General features: G+C 49.7%; 2 protein-coding genes across 2 annotated transcripts; one reads left to right on the forward strand and one right to left on the reverse strand.

Moving 5' to 3' along the window:
- Nucleotides 1-324: 324 nt before the first annotated feature.
- ube2ql1 (ubiquitin conjugating enzyme E2 QL1) lies at nt 325-9777 on the reverse strand. Its single transcript, XM_040188451.2, has 3 exons — nt 9496-9777; nt 7960-8924; nt 325-3342 (listed from the first exon to the last, which is right to left on the reverse strand). The coding sequence occupies exons 2-3, from the start codon at nt 8662-8664 to the stop codon at nt 3211-3213; spliced, it is 837 nt and encodes a 278-aa protein (XP_040044385.2). The 5' UTR covers nt 8665-8924; nt 9496-9777; the 3' UTR covers nt 325-3210.
- Nucleotides 9778-10305: 528 nt separating this feature from the next.
- Nucleotides 10306-12725, forward strand: med10 (mediator complex subunit 10). The gene is made up of 4 exons (XM_040188454.2): nt 10306-10811; nt 10930-11013; nt 11502-11604; nt 11965-12725. Exons 1-4 carry the CDS (start codon nt 10690-10692, stop codon nt 12058-12060), a joined length of 405 nt encoding a protein of 134 aa, XP_040044388.1. The 5' UTR covers nt 10306-10689; the 3' UTR covers nt 12061-12725.
- Nucleotides 12726-13635: the final 910 nt, after the last annotated feature.

Below are 13635 nucleotides of genomic sequence, written 5' to 3' on the forward strand. Positions count from 1 at the left end.
GCTTCGCACACACACACACACACACACACACAGAGGGAACACAGTGTTTCCGTCAAGCTGGAGGGCGTCTGATAAAAGCCAGAGAGTAGAGGACGGATGATTACAGCCTGTCCTCACCGAGCATGTGAAGTGTCCCAATGACTGCAGCAAAAGGAAACCGGGGACAGCGCAGAGGCCACGCAGAGGCCACGCAGAGGACGCAGCTGCCCGAAGTGGGTCATTCAAACAATGCAAACAGCAGCAGCAGCAGCACGCGGGGGTCCCAGGTGTGACTTCAGCCCGTAGTGCAGGTGTGAAAGAAAACCACAATCCAAAACAGCGGAGTTTGAATAAGCTGTAACTTTTATTGCACATTCCTGTTTGGTCTTGCAAACGACCTTTCAGCTCTTGAACTTTTCAGACCGTCGTCCTCGACCGAGCACTCGGGTCGGGAGTGGGACAAAGTCGCCCGCAGTGACTGATCACGGGTCAGAGGTGCGCGGTCCCTTTTACGAGCACAGGGAGGTCACACTGATCCTCGATCCGTGACTGGGGAGAACTTCGGTCCAGATCTTCGTGTCCACCGCATCACCCGTAAGCCAATCTGTCTAGAGCGGCCCGGTGGGGGACTTCATGGACGGGACTCGGAAGTATTCAAGGGAGCGTAGGACTGTTCTTAATTCCACTTACACTCGCATTGAAGAGAATACTCCCTTAGGGCTTTGCAACCTTCTGTCCTTCCTTCCTCCCTAACCCCCTTCCCCCTTCCTCCATCCCACAAACACAGAGGCTATCATTCATGTATTTTTTTTTTCTTCTCGTTTTCTTGTGACAATACCTGCAACATGCTTCAAATCTTCATTTTGGCAAACCACAAATAAATTAAAACACAAACATTCAAATAACACAATGTGACATTTTTCAGGACGCTTCAAAATAAAAGAATTATACGTACAATACAGAACCTAAAAAAAGAAACAGGAAAAGAGAAGCATTTGCATTTTTGTTTTTCCCCCTTTTTTTTCTTGCTTTTCTTGAAAAAAGATATACAGCAGCTAGCTACCAACCACGTATCACATGCAGATATAATACAACATAATCAGTTCACCCAGTTATTGTCTGCAAACTACCGATCTAAACTAAATCACAAAATGATCCTTTGAAACCAGCAAACACGCAGCGTTTGAGATATTTTGTCTTACTAACAATGCAGTTTACAGTTTTCTCCGCTGCCGAGCCGAGAGAGACCAACACAGGAAGGACCCTGAAACGCCCGTCCCCGTCCGAAGGGGACCGACGCACCACATGGTGCTGTTTTCTTTTTCGCTCTGCATTATTTTTTCTTCTAAACCCCCGACGGGAGTGTAACACACACAGTCGACGGTTGTCGGCCTCCAGCTCAGCGGTTTGGAACCGTCCCGCTGCAGGATTGCGGTCAGGGGGCCCCCGTCTCCCCCCCCTCACCACCTCCTGGCCTACACTCCACCCCCCGGGGGGGGGGGGAGGGGACCAGAGAGTGGCAGGACGTCGGCGCCGAGCGGGAGCTTTGACCTCCTCCGTCCTCCTGCTCGTCCCTAATGGCGCTCGGCCCTAAATGTCAGACCAATTAGCAGCTTTCCCTCTGACATTTAACTGGCGGGGAGCAAAACAAACACACGGCGAGCCCGGCTGGGTTGGATTGGACGGACATCCCGCGGCGAGCAAGCGTCCGCTTGCTTGGGAACGACGTGGCCCGAGTTAACGTGAGATATTCACAACGTCTTTCCAAAGGTCGGAAACGCGGGAGGTGTGCGTCTCCTAAGCGGCGGCCAGCCGGGCGGAGCCAATCACGCCTGTCTCCGGCCATTTTGCAGAAGCAGCCGGTAGCAGCGATCAAAGCTCTGCCTTCCTCCTCCTCCTCCTCCTCCTCCTCTCCCCGCTGCCTTCTCTCTCTCTCTCTCTCTCTCTGAGCAGACATCGATCAGGCGGCCTCTGAGCTCCACTCCATCCACGGCAGCGCTCGAGCCCCCGTTCGTGTGTGTGTGTGTGTGGGGGGGCGGCACAGCTTGGAATAACCTCTTTATAGATCGAACCCCACAGTTTGTTTACAGTAATAATCAGGAGCCGACGCAGAAAGTGGGACAAGACGGCGACAATTAATTCAGCAAAAAAGGGAAAAAACAGCACTCCCTTTAGGCCGCGTAGGGTCATTCACAGTAAACCATATTGCCCCCAGTTTAAAGGGGTGTCTCCCTTGCTCAAACGCACAAACATACTGGCCCTCAGCTGTACCGTCTGGTATCTTCATCTGGGAAATAGTCTTTTTCCTCTCACACACACACACACACACAATAACATCAGAGCAGAGAGAGAACCAAAAGGTTTGGCCCTCATTCTATTTATCGTAGCCTACATAGTCTCTGCACGAAGCAACAAGTGACTTTTTATTTCTCCATTAGAAACCGACATCCATCTAAGCAACAGTGAGCTCTAAATGCAGCAACAAGTGACGGAGAGAAAGAAAAGGAGGAACCGACAGAGAGGAGAGAGAGAGAGAGAGAGAGAGAGAGAGAGAGAGCTCCATGTAAATTACAATCTTGTTGCATTGAACTGTGAGCAACGGCACAGTCGAAAGAAATGAAGGAGTGAATGATGCACCAACGGCGCCGCGCCACCCGTCTATTAAACGTTAACAGCTCCCTTTATATGTAAATGACCCAGCAGCTACAGAGCGAGACGCGATGCAGGTCAGTGCTGGAGAGGAGAGGAGAGGAGGAGGGAGGAAAAGGGAGGAGAGGAGGGATGAGTCTCCTTCATTCAGTAGTCTTTCACAATGGGGGGAAAAGCCCAGTGTGTACACACATATACACACGACTTCCTCTTAGGTCTCTTTCAAAATGGGGGAGAGTATGTCCCCGGGTGAGAGGGGACAACAAAAGTAGCTTCTTGGTGGAGAAGATGGTGGCGTGTCTTCTCTCGGCGAGTTTCAGGGCCGAAAGAAATCCGCCCCCCCCCCCCCAAAAAAATCCCAATGACGCGACGCACACAAAAAGCAAAAGAGAAAACAAATATGTCGGGTGAGTCAGCGAGAGGTGAAGGTGGGTGATTGTTGAGTTAGCAGGGCGCGTTGTTTTGCGTGTCGGGGCCAGTTTTGTCCCGGCTAGCGCGGTGGGGGGCGGCGTTGGGGGTGGAGGGGAGGGGAGGGGGAGGGGGAGGGGGTTCGTGGGGAGGGGGGTCGGCGCCCTCAGCCCCTCAGCCGTCGGACACGGGCGGGGACACCCAGCCGTACTTCTCGTGGGTCTTCACCAGGGACTTGAAGGTGGCCTCTGCTTCCTTGCGGCTGAAGGCTTTCTTTGACTTTCCTGATTTCCGACATATGCGCCCCTGTGAGGGGAGAGAGACACAGAGACAGAGAGACGGAGAGAGAGAGAGAGAGAGAGAGAGAAATCACATTTATTGTCAAAATAGAAGGAATTTGACATGGCGGTTGTTGTGTAACATTGGACAGTAAGACAATGAGACAACGAGACAAATAGCACAAGGAAATTGGCGTGTTGAATTTCAAAATGTCCAATTTAACTGTGCAGCCACTGAGGTGATGATCATCATGGCTTCAACCCGTCACACTGCGGCACAGACTGACGCGCTCCTTCATTCCTTTAGGATTCTTAAGGACAACAATGCCATGTTTTTCATAATGATCATTGGAGGGTTTAAAGACTCGAAACAAGTTCAAATGAAAAACGTATTCCATTATTATATGTCAGATCAGGATTTGCCTTTTGAGATTAAAAGGATTTTCCCTCTCAATCGTCGGCATTGTTGTCAAGCTCAACACAGAGGAAAGAGTCCTTTCGGGACACGAGCAGCACGTGCACACGGATGAGCTCGCTGGTGGAGACGTTGACGGGGTAAGTGGTTTTGCATTAGGCGTCTGAAGGCTTATAAGAGCTCAGGTCCGACCAGAAGTACCCTCCACTAGGCCCGGCGACGGGAGGAGAAGTGAGGACCAGAACCATCTAGTGCACGGAATGATGAAAGAGTATAAACATATGAGCGTTCAACCCTGTCGTGTGAGAAGCGTCCCGCGACATCCCCTGCAGGTAATAAGAAGATGGGCTACGAGTCCGCGCTGCCTTGCAACACACAGAAGCGTTGCTTCTTTTTGCAGGGAGGAAGCTGTGTAGAAACCAACCGATCAAAGGCTCTGATGTGGTGCGCTCTCCTGGAGTCTAACGCACGAGAGTTAGCTTAACATGTTGCATCATGTCTGTTCTTCATTGGTGTCAACGTCACAGACTACAAAAGTCCATATAAATCTCTGATATTGTTGCAGAGGGACACAGCACAACACAATCAAGTGTGCGTTCGCTGCTCCCATGACTTCTGATTGAGGATCTGTGCGTCCTGTTCAGGGCTTTCAGCTCGGCTATTTCGGGTCAAAGGTCGGGGATAAAGGGAGATGAGGCGGTGACGTTGAATGATCTGGAGATCAGGGTTACGGTTTCCATTCCTGCAGCGACACCGGCCTCATTTCCCCCGCCGGGCTTAGCGTCACTCTCTCCGAGTCCGTCCCGCTGTCTCTCTCAGACGGACGCACGCGCGCATTGAGGAGCATGGATCGATGCTAGAATCGACCCCTGCTATAAACGTCCGCCGTGACGAGTCAAATGACGCACGAAACGCTATAAAACCGAGTTAAACCAAAACAGGGCCGACCTCGGCTCCGCTATGAATTCGGCGAAGAAGTTGATTCGCAACGGCAACAAGAAACTTTCCCCTCCGACGCGTGACGCCAACGAGTGACTCATCCAGAGAGACACGAGCGGCGCCACCCCCCCCCCACCCTCCCCCCCCATGGGGGCCTCGCTTTGATCCACGCGGCCATTAGAACGGGAAAACAAATCATCTCATCCTCGAATCATCAGCCCGCCGGAACAGCGCTCTGCCTCTCTGTGCCGACAGAGACAGACAGTGCCGAGCGCTGGTGCAACCTAATATCTTCACGCGTCGCCATGTTGTGAAGAAGTGCGATTCATAGAGGGAGGTGAGGGAGGCAGGGAGGTGTGTGTGTGTGTGGGGGGGTTCCCTCATCTTCTTTTCTTGTTATGAGGCAAACACGGGCCCGTGGAGACGGATTAGATGGACTGCTTGCAAAGGTCTACCCTGAAAACACTGTGTGTGTGTGTGTGTGTGTGTGTGTGCGTGAGAAGGATGGACTGTGTGCACAAAAGCCTCCGCAAGAAACTGTGCCTCCAAAGGGGGAAATTGAGCATCAACCGGCGCCCTTGTGCTCGCAGTCATTTGGGCGGCCCGACTCGCCGGACCCGCATCTAAAGCCGGACGGAGGGAGAAAGTAAAAATATCTGGCCGTGAGCAAAATAATTGCCAAACAAACACGTGTGTGTGTTTTTCCAGCTGAGTGAGAGCCCCCCCCCACCTCCCGGGTCCATACAGCGCCATGTCAGTGTTCATCTCTTTCAGCTAAGCGCTCGCTGAGAGGTGCACACTCGTGTAAAGTGGCTGTGATCGTGTGAATGGAGATCAGTCAGTGGGCAGAGGAGGGGGAAAAAAAAACCCAGTGCATGTTGGGAAGCAGCTCTGGGGGCTTTGGGGGTAAGGGTGGGGGGGCTGTGGGATGAGCAGGGGATTGCATAACGCAGACATGTGCTTCACGGGGTCGGGATAAACAAACAGGGATCAATGTCGCCCTCATCAGATGGTTAAGGAGCGCGTCGATGGCGCGGCCATCGTTCCGCGTTCAACGGCCCAATGTCTCCTCTGGAGGAACATGCCAAAGACAAAAGGAGGTCACGGGGAGGTCACTGGGCTCCGCTTTTGTAAAGGAGACGTTACTGACACAAATTGAGGAATGCAACATTGAGAAAAGCAACTATAATTAATATTACTGAAGGGGGAACCAGCGAATGTGTCTTTTTCCTTAATAAACCCTAACAGGGTCCAATTATCAAAATCTCTTCCCGGGACGTCGTCTTTAGCCCTCGATAGCAGCTCATCTCAGGCTACGTACACACAAGCGGGTTTGTATTTTCCAATGAGAGACAGCTGATATTTACGCCATGAAGGTCTGGAGACTGACGCCTTGTCAGTGACTGACAGCTGAGACAAACGAAAAGGGAACAAAATGTGCAGAGGAACCTAATTTGTTCTCGCCTGCAGAGCAAAGTGAGACGAAGACAGAAGCGTTCCTTCTGAACACTGCTGCGCAGACGGCATACACATGGATCAGAACACACAGGCACCAATGATGACACTTTCAGAGTCACACAAAATAGTTTACAGTGTATAAGTAAAAGGCCCGAGTGGTGAACCCGGGCCTTATGCATTTGAGCTTGTGTGGCTGTGTGTCTGCGCGTGTGCCCCCCCCCCCCCCGCCCCCCCCCCCCCCTGCATCTGCAGGTGAAGACACACGTGTCTCTGTTGACTTTCACCTCGCCGCTTTGTCACTGCGTGTTTCCTCTCAGGACTAAAAATAGCCGGGAAGCGTCTAAAAAGGCCGCATCCCCGTTGACGGAGGGACGGCGGGTGCCGAGGGACGAGCACAAGGATCCTGTGTGTCGAGGTTTATACTTAGCCGCTCGTTCGTCACGACGCATGAGTGACGAGTGCATCTGCCAGAAAATGAGGACGTGCGAGCGCTTGCGTGGGCACATAAACTACAGAAGAGGCGAATGCTGAGAGGTGCACACACACACACACACACAGAATAATTAATCAATATTGTTTCCATTAGAAAAATGGAGAGAAAAGACACTGCACCATAATTAGGGAGCACTGCAGAGCTGCCTGCTAATCTCCTCAAGCAGCGAATCAAGATGAACAGACACACACACACACACTGTCCTCTCTCTCCGCTGTGGGTTCCTTTTGCTTCCATGAACTCGTATTCTATCGTATCCTACCTCTCATTCTACCGGCTGTCCACTGACGCTTTACATGAGGTCTCCTGCCACAGCGCTGTCATGATGCTGACGTCAGACACGGAGTCACCGAGGAGACTCGAGACTCTACGCATGCGAATTTACAAGGATGTGAGGAGCTGTGACTCCTGTCGGGGTGGAAGCTGGAAAATCCATTCAGAGTTTAAACGATTATGGCCCCGGAGTGCATTCATGGATGCAGCCTTTTCCATTGAAAATCGCTGCTGCGGTGCACTGAGGACGTGAAAAACAGATTTGACAGGATTACATAATCCAGTCAGTCTAAATCAAAGAAGCCTGCTGGTAGGTGTAGGCGACACCTGCTGCCACCATTTATTCAAATGCCCTTTCCATTCACCATCGGGCCTCATCACAGGTTAAATAACTTTGCGCAATAATGTGCTGCAGCACAGATATGAGGCTGCCTGAGAGCCGCTGTGGGGGCCGCGGCATCGCATGGCGGCACGTCTTTGTTGTCAAAGGATGCTGATTTATGGAGGCAATAAAAGGAGAGCACACCGGTGCGGCAGAGAAGAGCTGGAATCAAGGAGATACTGAGGTTTGTGCGGCATGAAATGGCTGCTGTAAAGTCATATTACGATTAATAATATTCAAGGGTTGGCTCACAGTGGGGGGTGGGGGGTGGGGGGGCTATGGGCCTGCGATATGACGATATGCAGCACACTGAGCACGATGAATGCTACAAATGGGCTAAATGGATGTTTTGGATTTTTTTTTTAATGATCAGGTGACCTTTACCCTTTGGGACAAATTTCCTATGGGAATAAACTGCTTCCTTTGAACACGTCGACCCTCCACTGGTGACCAGAGATGATAGATTAAATGAGTATATATGGCACCAACCAAAACCAAACGTGTGTTTAAAACATTCATGTCCGACTAAAAGCCTCACCGCGGTACGTCCTAAATGCGTAATTGCGCGTGACGCACGAACGCCTAATGGGATTAATCCCACCCAGTACGTGGAGATGACTCACGTGCCGTGTGGTAGATGTTCCCTCCCCCACCAGCCCTTTCTTTTTTTTCTAAATCTCCTCACCTGTCCTTTTACGAGGCTGGCCGCGAACTGCCTCATGACCGCCTCCACCGTGTAGGCGCTGGACCATCCGCGGGGGGTCAACAGCTCCATGCATATGGCCCCGCCGTCCAGCACGTAGCCGTTCTCCAACCGGGGCGTCAGCACCCGCATGAACGGCGGCGAGAAGGGGAAATTGTCGGGAAAGGTGACGTTGAGCAGAATGAACTCGGTGCTGGTCTCCTTCATGTCCTGCCACAGCGCCGAGTCCTTGTCCACCTGGTGCAGCTTGACGTTCCAGTCGTAAAGGTTGTCCTCCACCAGCTCCACCGTGATGAAGTTGTCCCCCAGCCTCCTGATCTCCTGCAGCTCCTTCATCAGCCTGCGCGTCCGGACCTGGGTGCAGTGCTGCCGGTGAGGCGCCGGCGGTGCTGTGGAGGAGGCGCTGGTCGCTTTACTCCCGCCTCCGCCCGTTTGCTGCTTCTCCTTCGCCTCCTTGCCCTGCTTATCCTTCCCGGACGGTTTGTCCTTGCCCTGCTGGTCCAGCTTCCTCGCCTTAATCTCCGGGGTGCTCAGGATGTTGCTTTCGCTGGAAGTCTGACAGTGTTTGTTGGCGTTGTTCTTCTGGTTCCCTTTAGTCCCCTTTAGCGAGCCCTGGTGGTGCTTCGGGTCCTCGGTGTCCCGGTCGTGCAGGCGGATGAGACCGATCTTCCGCAGTAAGGTGGCCATAATTTTCTATAGATCTATGTTTCTCCACAGACCCCTCCACCCACCCCACCCCTCGCCCCTCCTCCCCCCCTGCACAGGGGCAAGAATCACCCTTTAAAGTCGGTCCCCGCTCACGGAGAGGACCTTTCTTGCAACCGCAACACCCTCCACCGCCCCCACCCCCCGGTGCGCTGCGCTCCGCGCGCTGCAGCCACACGACGAACACAACCGGGGAGCCTGTCCGGTTCTCTCCTCAGCGCATCTTCTCCCCCGCGGCTTGACTGAGAAACAAAACAGTAAAAAAAACAACAACACACAAATAAATGCGAGCTTGGACGAATGTTCAGCAATGAAACACACACAGCTGCTTTGTCTCCGTGGGTTCAAGCAGTTATCCAATGAAAGCTCGGGAGATTACGCACAGGCACTTTATAAAAGTGTTATGAACGTATCATAAAATACACGAATAGATGAGTTGCTATTGTTTCACCACGATTATGCGTGTAGAACGACGGTATCGTAGAAGGAACGTGAAGGGAATTAACGCCGACAAACATCATAATGCATCACAAGGTTGTTGCAACACTTCCGACTGGACACTTATGTGAACATCGGCTACATAATCGTGTAAATAGGTCATTAAAGGCTACGTCCATGCATTGCATTACATTACATTACATCACATGCACCGTTGAAAATGCCATCGGTCGTGACACCATAAGGGATGAAATGACCATAAATACCTCACGCGCCTGCACTGTAAATTCTCACCAAAAGAATTATTATCCCACGTTCTCCTTTATCCGCCCACGCGCACCGAACACCGGCGACCCGGCGGCAGCCCGTGCTTACCGTGGACGGGCGACAGTCGAAGTGTGTCCCGTCTTTGCGTCCCTCGTTATGCAGACGGAACACCGATCCGGTTGAGAGTAAAAAAACGGAATGGCTGCATCATCCGGTAGACCTTCCGTCGGGGGGAGCTGCGGCGTGAGGAGAAGGAGAGCCGTTGATGTGAGTGTGTGTCTGTGTGTGTCTGTCTGCGTGTGCGTGTGTGTGCAGCTGCGGCAGCTCCGAGTTTAATGCAGCCGAGGAGGAAGCAGCCCCCGGTAATCCTTCAGAGCGCCTCTGTTCTCACCGGTGGAGCCCGGTTTATTCATCTTTTCAAAATAAAAGCCCAACTAAACTAAACAGCAGCATCCTACTAATCATACATCAATATTGAGTATAATATGATAATATAGGATTAATATCGGGTAAATATATTTAAATATAAAAAAATATTTATTTAATGTAATGTTGCTTTTATCTTGGAATTCCACGCTGTATTTCCCGGTGGAAAATAAAGAGTGTTTTGAGCCTTTTCCTTATTTAGATTTTACTAAATAGATAACAACGCCAACTGTAGGACAGTGTCCCTTTGTCAGAATTAAGGACACCTAGGTGATTTTAAATATAATGTTACATTTCAGTTAAATAATGTCTGAAATCCACCCTCATGTTTGTAGTTCCCTGTAGGTAAGTAAATAATCTGCTGCGTATCTACATTTAGTCCAACATAATAATGCAACAGAGCAGATTGAGACATACTGAGTATGAAACAAAACGTTTCAGTTCGGATTCACAGCACATGTTTACAAACGTCTTAATCACGATTTAAGATCCATTCTCACTATGATTTAAATCACAAGCCGATCACATTTGGCACAGTACACGTACAATAGTTATTTAGACGCAGCCATGTCCGCCGGGTTGAACCCATTTCTGTTTTTGACAAAGAAGACTCCTCTCAGATGGCACCGCGACACTTTCAGGCTTTGATAGTCACTTAACGACGTTCTGTCAGCGGCCGTTGCCATGGCAGCAGAACAACACCCGCCGCGATTGGCTACTCTGCTGCCGTAAAGCACTACGTCGTTCTGACTGCCGTTGAGACGGTGGTCGAACAGGCAAAACCGATTCTATATATTTTTTTTTTGGCAAAAGCGGTCTTCTAAGCGGAGTATTCTCGATTTATTTGAGTGGCGGTTCGAAGAGGTTTCGGCGACGATGGCCGAGAAGTTCGATAACCTGGAGGAGCACCTGGAGAAATTCATCGAGAACATTCGACAGTTGGGAATCATCGTCAGCGACTTCCAGCCCAGCAGCCAGGCGGGACTCAACCAGAAGCTGTGAGTCGCGAGGACGGCGTGTACCGGCGCCGGTTAGCCGGTTAGCCGGTTAGCCGTTTAGCCGGCTAGCTGGCTAGCACCGTGTTCTCACCGCCTTGTGTTGAACTTCTCCCCGCAGGAACTTCATGATCTCCGGACTCCAAGACATCGAGAAGTGCCGCCAGCAGCTGCACGAGATCAACGTCCCGCTGGAGGTGTTCGAGTGAGTCCAGTTTAGCTCTTCTGTTGTTGTGTGCAGCCCAGCTGTGGATTCATCATAATAATAATAAAAACAACATCTTATTAACACAGCAGCCGCTGTGGGTTCGTGATTTCGTGGTGTTGAGAGTGTGCAAATAGCTTTGCGGTAAAGTCACGCCGAATCCCCTTCATATTTCTGACCATTTTACTGCATCGTTGCATGTCGGTATCTAGAAGTGGTGCATTTCTCTTTTCTCCGCTCTGACTGGTTTGTGAGAGCCGCTTTAAAATTCGGCATGCAGATATGATCGAAATAATATTAAATTATAAGACTTTGAACAGTCCTTCAGGGGAGGGATTGCTCAATAAGCCTGAAAAACACAACTGAAATTGAGATATGCCAAGGCCGAATGACGAGTGGCCCATATTTATCTCATGGAATTCATCTATCTATCTCCTTGGTAGATTCACCACGGTTCCCTCCGATGATAACATGCCTTGTGTTTGTAGATACATTGACCAAGGTCGAAACCCTCAGCTGTACACCAAGGAGTGTCTGGAGAGGGCCTTGGCGAGGAACGAGCAGGTCAAAGGGAAGATTGACACTATGACGGTAAGCGATCGGGTCACTGAGATTCTCTACCAGGGACGAGCAACACCACATGAACAAAGTATTTCACTGATTAAGTCTTCCCATCCATATTTAGCTTTCTGTTTATTAAAGATAAAAATGTCCCTTTCAAGGATCGTCTTTATTATTCAAAGAGTTCTTCCTCTCTGTTAAGAAGCTGATGAATTAATTTCATTTGGACACAATGCTTTAATCCTTTTATGTTTCGGCAGAAGCTCTGCTGCGATGAGCAATTATGTGTTCGTGTCAAATATTCTATTCAGATGTTTTTCACTTTATCTCGCAAGCTGAGCAAAAGGCAGATCATCAGTAATGATGACTAACCGACGTCTTTCGTTACAGAAATTCAAGAGCCTTCTAATCTCCGAGCTCGGCAAAGTCTTTCCAGAGGAGATGGTAAAATACAAGGCCATACACGGAGAAGATGCCCCCTCCTAGTGACTGCTGCAACATGACCCCTGACCTTCAGCCTGTGACCCTTGAATCGAAAGCCTAAATGGAGTCCGACCAAGCAGGTCCCACCCCCTCACCCGTGGTCGCCCTCAGAATATGATAAAAAACCCCTTCATTATTTTTCCTAAACATTGCGATGCCGCGGGAGGAGGTTTTAAGTTCTGCTCGGCGCCGTGACTCGACCAATCCTGTCGTTGCTCTTCACTTAAAACTTATTTTAAAGAGGTGTAAATCAATAGCGAGTACATGGGGGAGAGTGGAGAAGGGGAAGCGGTCATTTTCAGCACCGGGCTGTTGTGAATGCCCCGTTGGTGTACGGGCCCCGAGTGGGCAGCAGAAGCAATTCTCCCAACTGTTCAGCAGAAGGAAATGATTCTGCATTAGGAATTTACTCCATCGGATGTACATACAGTATATTTATACTCTTACACTTTGCCTTTTGTAATGCTTCCTAGTCGTTGTGCAACATGCATTTGTACCACGATGACGTTTTGTATGACGCTCAGGTTTCCAATGGCCATGATAAACGCAAATGCTCTCCGATGGTAATTCTGTGCCTGATTACTTGTCAGAAATGAGTCCATTCTTTATTTGTAACTTGTTTGCGTTATAATATTTTTTTCTTATTAAATAATCCTTGTTGGACTGGTTCTGTGTTTTGGGAAGTTTGTATGATTCCGTTTTACAGAATTACTAGTAGGTTGATATACTTGTATGTCAAGTATGAAATATGGCACTAATAGAATGTTGTGTATTTGTTGTCAAACTTCCTTATTCTGCTCCTTGACACACGCACACACATATATATAATTATATGATATACAAAATAACAAATGATATATACATTACTTATATCAAGAATTATTAACAAACTCTCAAAGTCAAGCTGCATGTTGTACACTGTAATAGTACAATGGTGCAGAGTGTGAATATGATGGAATACTTGTCAGATCATTAATGTACCAGGCTGCTTTATCCAGGTGATATGTACAATTTAAACGTTTACACTTTTCAGTTAATTTATTAAGCCCATCAACAACTTCTACTCCGCAGTGATTTATTACACAACGTGTCAATCCTCTCATCTTCTTCTTCAGGGGGCCAAATTTGCATATTTCCCAACCTGTCAAACTAATCAGAGCTATGGGCACACTTCCATGTGAAATGCAATTAGCATTAGCATTTTGTGCACATCCACAAAACATGTGGGGAAGTTGGGAGAAAATAGAGCGTGATTGCTTACAATAAAAGCGCGTCCTTTTTAAAATAACATGTTAATAACAACAAAAGAGCAGATCCAAAAGTTGCCCCATGGAGCACTACCCCCCCTCCATCCACAAACAGCCCACACAGAACACTAGCGGGATGATGCATCACCCTCTCAAAGCCTCCTCGGCTGAAAGGAGCAGCGATACATTTAATCGCTGCTCGTGCACGGCGACGTTCCACAAACAGACCTCTCAACGCCGGCAGCCGCCTCTCCTCCTCTGCTCCTCCTATCCGGCCTTTACTTGTGCCCTTTGACCTCGCTCCTGTGACTCGGGATGACGGCCATCCTCA

Source organism: Gasterosteus aculeatus, chromosome 10 (genome assembly GCF_964276395.1).
Source record: "Gasterosteus aculeatus chromosome 10, fGasAcu3.hap1.1, whole genome shotgun sequence".
In the NCBI taxonomy this organism is placed as follows: Eukaryota; Metazoa; Chordata; class Actinopteri; order Perciformes; family Gasterosteidae; genus Gasterosteus; species Gasterosteus aculeatus.